This window comes from Myxocyprinus asiaticus, chromosome 6 (assembly GCF_019703515.2).
Source record: "Myxocyprinus asiaticus isolate MX2 ecotype Aquarium Trade chromosome 6, UBuf_Myxa_2, whole genome shotgun sequence".
In the NCBI taxonomy this organism is placed as follows: domain Eukaryota; kingdom Metazoa; phylum Chordata; class Actinopteri; order Cypriniformes; family Catostomidae; genus Myxocyprinus; species Myxocyprinus asiaticus.
In genome coordinates this window covers 19583521-19596426 of record NC_059349.1, presented here as the reverse complement: position 1 = coordinate 19596426, position 12906 = coordinate 19583521, and the positions used below count along the sequence as shown (strand labels likewise).

General features: G+C 38.2%; 1 protein-coding gene across 1 annotated transcript in view; it reads left to right on the top strand.

The window, feature by feature from the left end:
- LOC127442447 (artemin-like) overlaps positions 1-5307 on the top strand; it is a 29548-nt gene extending 24241 nt beyond the window's left edge. The window contains exons 2-4 of the mRNA XM_051700499.1: positions 2319-2407; positions 2542-2728; positions 2854-5307. Coding sequence (XP_051556459.1) covers positions 2354-2407; positions 2542-2728; positions 2854-3326 — 714 coding nt within the window. The 5' untranslated portion in view covers positions 2319-2353 and the 3' untranslated portion in view covers positions 3327-5307. The remainder of the gene's footprint in view (positions 1-2318; positions 2408-2541; positions 2729-2853) is intronic.
- The last annotated feature ends 7599 nt before the right edge of the window (positions 5308-12906 follow it).

The following is a 12906-nucleotide window of genomic DNA, read 5'->3' as shown; positions in this document are numbered from 1 at the left end:
GCAGTTAAGGCAATACTGCGATTAAACTGTAGCTCATGTAAACAGAATATTGCGATTATGCTAATAATCAGAGTAATGATAATTGCAGTAAGATATATGGAGTACTCTTATTTTAATCGCTTTATACTGGTATGTAAACACTTTAATTGCATTTCTTCTACTCTGACCAAAGTGTGTCTGCGCCAGTGCTGCAGATGGATCATGTTCCACTCAAGCACAGGTTCGAAAACATTGCAAAAAAGAAGCTGCACTTACTTTTCGACTTCATGTAAAATGGCAGTTTCATGCAACGTTTTCCTGCAGTGGTACACCCACCCCCATCTACAGCACCATGGCAAAAGTAAACATATTTCCCGAGTTGTGAATGTCCGTTTACAGCCTAAATTGAATGTTGGGGAGATAAAAAGACCATATGTCACAAAATAATGGGAAGGAAACACGTCTTTGAAATGAGTTTGTGCTTGTGGGTGAAACACAATAGCATCAATCATGTGTATTCCGATTAACACACAAATGACTCTTATGAACCGGTTCTTTTTAGTGAATCAAAACAGACAGCACATCCAGTGTAGTCAAAAATTACTCTTATGAATTGGTTCTTTTAAATAAATCATTCAAAAAGAAACTAACTAATTTTCCTTATGCTAAGCTGTATTTAAAGACACATATTTGCAACAAGATTTTTTTTTAAATAAATATTAATTCATAAAAAAGCATGAAAACATAAAATTTCACATTTCTAATGGCAAGTAGCATGTAAACGGGATTGAAGTGATTGGCCCAAATCATGTAAACATCTTAATCTAATTATTCCTTATACTCAGATTATTGCAATAATCAGAGAATTGGTGTACATGGTGTACATAGCCATCGTCATTCCTGTCAGAAAATAAAGATGCCGCGAACTGTGAATAAGGTGTATTTTGGGTGATCCGTTTGAAATGCAACAACGCTAAAGAAAGCTATAAACGGGGTCCAAAACATTTTGAGATTTGTCCTTTGCTACGACATCGTAGTGTAGTGCTCGTAGTGTAAACGCTCATCCGTTCGAATGTGTTCAAACAGGAGCAAAGCACCACCTACTCACTTGTCATTCAGTCGCTGCACTAAAACAAGAATTTTAAACTTGCTGGTTACATGTGGTTTTGAAAGGAAATAACCACACGATCTGAAAATTTGAATACAGTACAAATACAGTACATGCACAAGAAATTAATGGAACTTGACACACATCTGAAGTTCAGTCAATACAGATATTCCACTTAACACAGAATTCCTCTGGAAATGTCAGGTTTGTGCTTAGATCAAATGCAAGTATAATTAGGAGCACTGATTTTTTTTCGTACCATCTTTTTCTTCTTTCACTTTTTGTGCTTTAACTTTTTCATGCGGTAACACACTGACATAGTGATTGCTGTATGTCCTCCCTCAACATCTGAACACAAGTGGTTAAAAGAGACGCATTTAGATGTATGTTACAACCAGGTGTAAATGGTGATTTGTCTCATCAGATGTCCCAAAATGCATCTTAATACTAGTAATGCACAGCCTCTTGTAGCTTAGGCCTTAATTTTGAGTTAATTCTTGTGAAATATATGGATTGGGTGTGCCATCGAGTTCAGTTTCTTTTGAAACTGACTTCTCAAGAGGTGAGCAAGAGAAAGGAATCCATCCTTAGTCAGTTCCACACAACTGGAACATAATAAAACGATGTCTAAATACAGGCACGGCACAATCTGCAGTGTTGCCTGCTTTTCCTTTTCCCCTTGCAAATAATTGGCCTGTCCTCATCAATCATTTTTGCGTTGCCATGTTTGACTGAGTCCTGCTGTTTGAATGGTGTTAACTGAGACACCCCCAGCACAGGTTACACAGTCACACATAGCAATGAGTCAAAAAACATCTGCATTGCTCAGAGCCTTATCACACTTGCTGTATCTCTGTGGCTTGTAGACCCCCTGAGAGCAACGCAGCTTCTTCTACACGCTTTAATCAAACCACATCAAGAATGCTTTTGACAATGTTTATTTCAAGGTTGTTTATTTGATGGACAACGGCTCTTTGTAACACTGTAGCTTTGTCCACAGGCAAGTTAGCACCGGCCGTGCTCAGAGATTACACGAGTCTCAATAAGCACGGTTTCAAAAGGCATTATGGCCGTGATGAATGGGACACCTTTGATTACAGTATAAGTGTGTATATATGTGTATGTGTCACCCGCATGTTGCACCCTTGAATTTACATTACCTACCTTGGTATGTACTTGTAAGACTGTAGGTCGGTGTATAATAGAGCCATCCCTTGTTCTTTCCATGCAGGTGGGAGTTGGTGGCCAAGGTATCGGATCAGAGCAATGTCTGCCATGCCATCAGTCACCAATGCACCATGTCAAAGAAAAAGCTGGCAGGTGTGTAGAAATGGTCAAATTCTTTGCTCGCACATCTGAATATTCAAGTTACTAGCAGTTTGGGGATGCTCTAATAAATGTGAAAAACTGTCCTTACCTTGATTTACCCATCAACCTCTGTTTTGTTTGCTCAGGTGTTTGTATGGGTTGTGATGTCTCTGCTGCCCCTAGTGGCAAGAGGCAGGTCAGGTTTCAGGGCAGAATCTGAAGCTGCAGTGGGATTACTTAGCGGTGGAGCGGAGGAGCCACCTTTAGAGGCTCTTCCAGACATTGAGGAGAAGATAGAAGAGGGCAGTGACTCTCCATGGCATGATCTGTTTGGTAAGTAGGGTGTCTGGAAATGATTTCTCAATGAATGAATCAGCCATTAATTATTCAACCCTGAAAAGAAGAAAGGTGGTAAATCTTACTCTCTCTGTTTCTCTCCGTTTCCATCCCTCCTGCAGAGCCATCTGTGTTTGTCGAGGAAGACAAGCAGTCAGTGCGATGGGAACGTTCACCCCGCTCGCCAGACACCTCTGACATACAGACCAAAGGTGCGCGCAAGAAAAAGAAGAAAAAAGAGAAGGAAGAAAAGAAAAAGAAAGACAAGAATAGTGGCCGACGACACAGCAACCGAGACTGCCGTGTGGAAAAACGGGAGATGCGCGTTCGAGACCTGGGTATGGGCTTCGACTCGGACGAGATCGTACTCTTCAAGTTCTGTGTCGGTTCCTGCCAAAGGTCCCGTGGGAACTATGACTTAGCTCTGCATGCTCTGCTTGCCAATGGCAGCCTGCCAAAGCGCACTGCCAGGAAGATTAGCGCACAACCTTGTTGCCGCCCCATGGGTTATGAACCGGTCTCCTTCATGGATGCTTCCACAACCTGGAGAACCATCAAATCACTCTCGGCCGCAGATTGTGAGTGTGTAGGATGAGGCAAGCTGGAAGAGGGGAGGGGGAGCATGACCTGAAAAAAATGGTGCAACAGTCAAAGAAAGGAGGAGGAATCGGGAAGCCTCCTGGGCCATAGCTACAAAACGAGGTCAGGCAGTGTTGGCCCTCTGAAAAGCTATGAGGGGAATTTGGTTGGTCTCTAGGGGCTGTGAGTGATTCACAACAACAGCCTATGTACAGTATACAACATTTTGTCACACCAAACCTCATCAGAAAGGATTGGATGGGATTAGAACAAGACAGAGAAGAGGAGAAACTCAGCAACATCACTGAGGATGCAAGAACAGCAACTTTGGATTATCCAGTTGAGTTGCTCTATAAACATAAAACATGTTATAACTTGATGAGCGTTTGCTTACCAGGAGTTTTCATCAGACTTGGATATAGCACGAAACCCTGATTTATTTGTCAGACTCATTTGTTGATCCTGGATGTCAGTGCCCATTTTCCTGGCCTTCCATCTGGCATGTAATATTTCAGCCAGAATAGCTAAATTTGGATTACTCATTATTAATGGCACATTATTGTTGTAATTACAATGTAATTGCACAATCATATGTGGAGTATTATTAAAAATTAAGTCCTTAGAAAACACATAGGCCAGTTAGTATTACCCTTTTAGCCAGAAGCGCTGAAGGTTGATTGTATTTGCAGTAGGTCTTTAAGTTCTCAGGATTTTACCGGACTAATATAAAGGGTGTTTTTCTGTTACATTTTTAATGCTTATAAAAATGGTCATGTTCCATGAGTTGATGACAGATATATAAGTGAATATAGGTAAATATATAACAAAAAACTAATATTTGATGCTTTACTGTAAAAGGACAATGCAATATCTTTGAATTTATTTATGCTAGTGCATCAAATGTTAATGTACAAAGTACATATGATGTTAAAAAAATATTTGCATTAAATACATGAGGTAAGAATGATATATGTCTAAATAAAAATAAAAATAATTCTTCCCTGTAAATTCTTGACAGGGTTTCCCCCATTATATTTATATAAATATAGCATAATTTAATCGGATCCAAGTGACAGTGCTTATCCAGACCCATTAGTGTTTTCTTTTTTTCCCAACACAGATGATGACCACAATGCATTTGTCATTTTTTATCATATTGTTACCAAATGGATGCCATGCATCGCTTAACACTTACTGTACAGATATCATATTTATTTTTTCATATAAGTTATTTATTTATTGCTATGTCTACAGATGTGTCTTTTGGATGTTTATATTTATTATTGTTTATACCTTGGCCTCTGTTCTGCAATCCCTGTCATCTCACGATAAACCAGCATGAATAACAGCAAGGCTTTGAACAAGGTCAGCTGCAAGATATCCCAGTTGGGAGAAAAAACTGAGATAATTATTCCAAATATTTAGATTGGATGAGAAGGACTTGTAGACATCTCCTGTCAGATCATGACAAATGCTTTATTGGGTCCTTATTTGAGTCCTCCAAGAGTTATAAAACTCTCAGAAAAAAAGGGAAGTCTCAGCTTCAATTTATAAAAAGGACATTAAAATAGTTTCTTCCGAATTGTCTTCTGACATAGGCTATTTGTCTTCCCAACTTTGATGTTGTATTCTGTTTCAACATTTAAAGCTGCTCTGAAAATACTTTTACAAATATAAACTTCTTAATGACAATTTCTTTGCTTCAGTATTTTACATGTTTTATTTATCTATTATTATTGTTGTTGTCATTGACAAAGTTACTCTTTATTTTTGTATTTCATATTTTCTGTATAGTTATAAAGCTGTTTATACATAATGTGAATAAGATTCTTGTCCTTTAATTTGAATCTAGAGGAAGCAACAAATAGATTGCATCACATGTAACATCTTTCTCTGGCAACAAATCTTTTCTAGAGAAAAGTTGTCTGTTTAAACAAGTTACAAGCACAATTTTGTTTGTACAGTTCCATGCCTCGTATTTTAGGTTTGAAGAAAAGCCTACCTTCTAAACACAAATTAAAAGGATAAAAAGTTTGTACATTAAACACTTTTAAATTGTAAAACATTTCATCAGTAACTCAAGAGCATTTTTTCCTCCAATGACCTCTCGTGTCAGTTCAGCTATCATCAGGTAGTCAGGTAGATTGCTTGGAGACATGTATGTATATTATAGCACTATTGGGCCCTAGGCCTAGGTGAACCTCTCATCTGCTAAAGTGCAAAGAACGTTTCCATCTGTTGTTGGGCTCCTAATTAGCACACCCCTCACAGACCAGCCCGGCTGTGGCTCAGGGGCCTCTGTGCAGTGAGTTTGCTCCTCCCACACCGTGTGTGAACTTAATTGGAGATTGGAGCCTCTTCTACATTTTAAAGGGATAACTGCATTGCTAGGACCAAATGCCTGCAAGGACATGATTACAACGGTTAGTACTCTTCAGCGGTCTAGTTAAATGGTTTGTTAACAAAAAAAATTTTTGAAATTTGTTTATTTACTTACCCTCATATAATTCCAGTCCAATGTGATTTTCTTTCTTCTGTGGAGCACAAAATGTGAATTTTTAAAGAATGTCCTGGCCATTGAAATTGAATGAGGACTGGGACTGATCATAAAAATTTTGAAGTTATACAACATTTTTGTATGTGGTACAGACCGAAATTTAAGTTGTTAAATTCACTGATAGTACAATTCTGATAGTTTGATTTATTAATGAATCATTCAGACTAGTGGTTTGTCCCAAATTGCACGCTTCTGCACTATTCTATGGCAGTTCGTTGTGTGAGTAGTGTAAATAGTATGTTTACACTGAAAATGCCACAAAAAGAAGTGTACTACGAGTAGCCAGATGATGTACTTCTCCAACCAAAAAAACTGAATGTGGAAAGTTGGACACTTTATGCCCTCAAAGGTCATGGATTGCCCTACATAGTGGATGGGGCGGAATTACCTGGCCACAGTGCTGGCCTTAAAATCAATTGCAGCTACTAAGGTGACATCCACATTTATCTGGATAAATTCGAAAACTGCTATGTTTTCAAACGAAAACGTATTAGTGTGGACATGGCCTAAGTGACAACAAGCGAAACTTCTGTGAAGACCTTACAAATGTGAGTTGAATGCTTTACCATCATCCCACGCTGTGTGATTATTATGATTATAAGATTGTTTGAGATATAAGTGTTTAAATGGGTTTGGCTAATGCCGGGTCACACTAACAGACTCCAAACAACTAAATTTTAGCCAAGGGTGTCACACTTGCTTACTGTTTTGCTGAGATCTCGCTCTCTTCAGTCGGAAGTATGACACACTTGCCGATTAAAAATGGTGGAGGGGTGACCAACATACCTGCTGACCACAACTCTCTCTCTCTTATCACGTGGAGCTCGCCGAAATAACAACAGGAGTACCGTGTGAGCATAAACAATTGTAAAAGAGTGATTAAGGATGTGATTCATGGAGTAACATACCTTATGAAATTGTGTGATTGCATATTTATCCCCTCAAGGCTTGTTATAGAACACGTATGTCCAAATGCAGCTTTCAGTGAAGGCTGTTGTGCCTCTGCTTTCTGATTTCATTAGTCATTTTAGTGTAAGAGAACCACAGGACAAACGCTTGGTGACAGAATCACAATGATTACAATTTACATTTGTGATGACATGCGGCTGAGTGCAATCGCTGATCAAAATGTTTAGATTAGAATCACATGTCAGATCTTCAGTAAAAGAAGAAGCTCATTGGTTATTTGATGAGAACACAAGAGCCCACCCTGGCGATAGAATGATTTTTTCAAACAGTTTTGATGTGCTTTTCCAGGTGCTGGAACCATTAACTCAGCAGGGAGCCCCAACGGTCAAGGGATTAAATGACCTGCCGCTAGCAGGCGCTAATGCGCACTCTGTCTCTCACCTACTAGCCAGCAATTATGTACGTTAAGCTTGCACCTGAAAATCACTGGAAAAATCAGCAAGTGTGACACGCTGGCTTAACGTGCTAAAGCTTGTGGGAATGCATTGCGTACGTTTGAAACATTAATTCTTTCAGTCAGAAAACAGCAAATGCTTCCGTCTAGTAAAAAAATTTTAGCATTTATTTGGGACAGTATTACACTTTAAAAATTCATACACTAAATAGCTGAGTGTATAATTATGTATAGTGTAAAATTTTAAGTACGAAGAGTATAGTGCATCATTTGGCACAAAGCTTATTTTTGTGAAGAGAATCAACCGATTCATTGAAGATGAACCTGCTCAAAACAATTGTTCGCTCACGAATCGGACATTGTTTTGTCATAGTTGCTTCAAGGTGAGTGATACATGTTATTTTTTAGCTAATTTTAGCAAAACAATGACACATTTTGATCTGTTCATTACACCAGTGGCACCTGCAGCTGTACAGCCATATGCACTGTGCGTACCATGAGAGCTCCGACTGACCTGAGAAATATTTAATCAATCGTGAAATGTGTCCCGTATTTCTGTTGGCTGTTTAAAAGAACTAGCATGACCAATTTGCAAATGAATAATTATTTTGAGTCAGTTCTTTTCAGTGAATAGGCCAAACGGGCTTGTAAAACGGTCTGAATCGATTTATGATTCAGTACAGTTCATTCAGAGCGCTCTCTCACGGAGTCATTTGGAGCGGTTTCTCACACAGAAAAATAGCATCAGGATATTTACGAATACAGAGAACAAACAGCGCTGAATACAGTGTCTTCTTGAGAGGTAACTTCGAGTGGTAACTTCAGCTAGAGGTGTGTCATGTGAACAAGGGACTGTTCAAACTGAACGTGTTTTTGCATCCGCTCGTGCTGTTTTTCAATCGTTTTCCATATAAACATTCGCTAGATGGATGTCTTTCGACAACTGCGTCACGTTTCACTGTGTTTTTAGCATCTCTCACGGGAGCGCTGCATTTTTAGATGCTGTGTCAAGTTTAAAATAACTTCTTCAACTGATAAAAATGCGTCTCGAGACACCAGTGTTCTGCTCTATTCGTTGTGGTGCGTTTTGCTTTTTTAGCACGAGAACACGTCTGTCTGAACTGTTACTGGAAGAAATGCTAAAGCCAATAGTTACATGATCGCTACTTATACTCGAGAAAATAATAATAAAAAAAAAAGGTTCTCTCATAGTCACCAGAACTGAACACTTTGGTGTTGTTTTTTTGCAACAACAAAAAATTCTCTGGGGCGAGAGAATACCCCCAGACCCCCTAGATATAAGTTTATTAGGCAGATTTCTGTGCACCAGGGGTGTAGATTCCAGGGGGGATGGGGGAGGTAAACCCCCCCCCCCCCCAATAATCAAAACAAGCAAGTACAACCCCCCCAATATTTATACAGTGGTCAATGGAAACATGTAAATTCTTCACAGGGTAATCCCCCTGATGTTCAAGCCAATTCTACGCCCTTGGTGCATACCCTCAGATTAAATCCTGTAGGCGCCCCTGCATCACACAGTGTTACCGCATAAGACTTACAAGTCCTGAATTGAATGGACGTGATATGATACTTTTCTGATTTATTTACATTCTTGAAAATTTCTCATAAGCAATGTGATTAAAGCAATAAAAGTCAGATCAGCTGCCTTTGTGTTATAACATTTCTGTAGGCCTAGAAGTGTTTACACATGGCTTTTCATACCCTAACTGTCACTAAATTCAACAGTTTAATGAAGTTACTTTTATTGACTTTCAGCTAGCTCAACAGTCGTTTCCATCCAAGGGTTTTTTTGTGGCAAAAGGTGTAGCGCATCAAACAGTTTACCGATATAGCTGATGGAAACTCAAATTATCGCTCAAATTTCACAAGTGTCGACATAATATTTTTCCGTTTAACTATAGCGCATAAACTCTATGTCCATACTTAAAATGTTGCAGAAAACTGGTTTGGAAACACTTTTTGTCTATAAAATTGGCATTAGCAAAAATGTAGTGTCACATGACAGAATTTACCACAATCATTAGCCTGTGTTAATCATGACAAGCCAATTTATTGTACGTGAAGCATTACTCGCACTGTTACGGATTGGTCTTGATGGCATACCTGCACAGATCCTATGAGGCAAACACATCTGCATCATGACACTTCCAGGAGTGCCAACACAAATATCTCGTATCATGCACATCCACAAGTGCACGGAGAACAAATGAATGGCCACTGTTTGTGATTAATTTAATCGTGGTAGACATCCGTTTATTTATTAAAGTTGTTTTTACACACCTTTCAAAATAATAGACGGCAGTCACGGAATTAGCCCATAATACAAAAAACATTTAATTTCTGTGCACAAAGTAATACACAACAAAAAAAATACACAATACTAGGAGAAAAACATCAGTGTGCTTTTTCAGAACACTATCAGCCCAATACTATAAAATTATTGTTTAGCTTACTTTTGAAAAAATGCCGGCATAATTCCCTGTATTAAATTAAATTAATTACCAAACGACAAATGCAGTAAATTAAAAAAAATAATTACCAAACAATTTTTTAAAAATATTTTTAGACCTATATATGCCTTTTCTTTACACAAACTTAAATTAGCCGTACCCTGTTCTGTAGACGAATAAAGTTGGCTGAATGACATTTTCTACACTTCAAGACTATAAACTATCAAAACTATTTGTCCAATGCCGAATTCACTTTCAGAAAATTAGATTTTGAACATTTTAAAACATTTAAATATTTTAAATATAACCCTCTTTACCTCGGATCGCATTTGCTGAGCTTCTTCAGAAAATGTAAATTTCATTATGACGCTAAAATTAATTTTAGATGATAATCAAGTTCAGATGGTCGTTAAAAGTTGTAGGACAAATATACGAGACATAATGCATTTGAGATGGCAATGCCTTAGATTAGATGATTGTTCAAAATAGCCTATTGAATATCAGGAATGTATCATATGTAAACCCTGATATTACAGTGCATCAGTGTTTCTTTAATAGCTGTGCACAGAGCATACACATGGATGGATGGTCCTTATACTAAGACCGAAAATGTCCTCCACTACTTGGTGCAGATTGCCAGCTTGAACAGGTTCGCTTTCGGGTCGGAACCGGTGACAACCTGCGATATAGGCGCAACATCAGGACCGATATTACAGTCCTATCAGAAGGGCAACTGCTCCCTTTTGATTGCAATTCCTCGTCTTCTGATTGCTTTTATTTGTGAAATTAAAATGTCAGTCAGCTGGTTAATTTCAATGAATTGTCTCAATACTCCCAATTTCACAAAGACTTCATTTTACAAAGACAAACATTTCTGTATGGAAATAACGTATGGGCAGATTTCTTTTGCTAAACCAATATTGGAAAATTGGATTTAAACTAGGTAGTGAAAGTAAACTTTAAAAAAAATAAATTCGTGTTGAATTACAAACTGTGCAATATTGACATCTGCTGGTCAATTTAAGCTAATGCAATGCTTAATGGTCAAGAGAGTTAAAGCTATGTGCATACACAGTATATTTTTGTGGTAGATCAACAATACATATATATGGTTATGCTGCTCCCCCTCCCCCCCCCCCCCCCCCAAATTATTCATAATTATATTATTCACCGATGGCACCTTAAAAAAATTATTTCTGTGCTTTGATAGTAGATTGTTTGGTATATTCTATATGTTTTACTTTAATATTGACACTAAGCTAAATATTGCATTTGAACTGGGCTGCTAAATTATTTCATAAACATCATAAGGCTTTCAAGACAATTCAACATTTACCTGATGAACTGTCATCCAGCCCTTTCAATGATTTTAACTTTACAATATTAACTGCTATTACTGTAATCCTGCTCTATTTTCTGTGTTAGAATCACAAAATCCAGGTGACTGTAATACTCTACATATCAGACAACAAAGCCATGGTTTCTCTCAAGAGGACAAGAAATTTCAATGGCCCATATGACATTCAGCTTTTACTAGTCTCTGTGTCTCAGTTAATTAGATGTGGCAGATAGAGTTACCATGAGATATGTGTTTGATTACACGGTAGCACTGAAATCAATAGACATAATGGTTCCAAGGCCTCCCCTTGTACAGTATGTGAATGAAGGTCTGTGCATTCCATGCTCTGGACACCAGCAGATATTGACTCCAAAGTCTTTGAACACGTTTTTTGTAGATAACTAGTTATAAATAATATTTATAAATAACAGTTTACAAAATAAGCATTCTTTACTGCATTACAACCTGTACAGCTGAAAACAACTCACTTTTGGTGCCACTCCATGGACATTACACACAGAAAACGGAGCTCATAAGTGCCCAAATGCTCAACAACACTTACCGCTTTGGCCACTAGGGGCAGAGTTTCGAATTTCGGTAATCACAGACCGATTTCAGCTAAAGAAAAGTTAACCTACCGTTCCGATTTCATTGTGAGATCAGTCTGAGTCACTGATATATAATATAGAACTGGATTGCTCATGACATCATATCAGTGAAGCCACTGCGCCACCATATTGCTATGCCCAAACGTTCCAATGTCCCTACTGGCTTAACAGGAAATCATCTAATTTCAGCGAGTAAACATTAGTCATTCAGTCACCGATTTTTTATCTGATATCTGCATGTGCATCCCTACAACACAAACGTCCTACACATGTAATTATTTATTTAAAGTCGGGAATTTTTCCTCTTTCTTGAAAGCCCGAGCAAGTTGTGTATCTATATCAAACAGTATCCACCTCTAACAAACTTCATCAGCGAACAGATCAGCTGAATGTAAACAAGTTCACTGAAACTGAGGTACGATACAAACAGACATTTTCAGACTTATTTATTGTGAACATCGAAGTGTTTGTTCAGAGTTACTTGTTTTATGTTTTCACTTGAACAAGCGTGCTCTCTCTCTCCCTCACGCACAGTGCCTGAGGGAGACACGCAAAGCAAAGGTGGTTAAAATTAAACTGATATGCTAAGTTTAAATGGCAAACGAACACATAATTTATGACATGTATACATTTATGACAACAGCGAGCACTTCAGTATGACAACAGGCAAATCCTGGGCATTTTAGACTAATTAAAAATCCCAATTTGACTTTTTTAAGGATTCTCCAAGGCAAACGGACATGCTGTCACCCCAAAACAAGCAAATATGACAGCTTTTCATACTTGTGGACAGTTTTCCCGCTTCCTTTGGCAATCGTTGTGCTGTACTGATAGGCTGAACACCAGGGCAAATGAATGCCCTGACATCGCGATCTGCGTAAATCTTCTTCCTCATAACGAATATTATCTATAACAAGCAAATTAAAAATTAAACATGATTGTCACTAGAGGGTGAAATGTGACTGTTGTATCCGCAGGTCAGAGATGGTGAAAGGGGTGTTTTCGTCTGTCAGTCTTTGATGCTCTATGACAGTTTGGGCGTACCAAGATGGCCGCTCGAACACTTCCGGTGGCTTCACCTCCTGCTGGCAGTTTAAAGTTGCATCAGCAATCCAGTTCTATATATACAGCTCTGGAGAAATTAAGAGACCACTGCAAAATTATCAGTTTCTCTGGATTTATTATTTAAAAGCATGCATTTGAGTAAAATGAACATTTTGTTTTATTCTATAAACTACTGACAACATTTCTCCCAAAT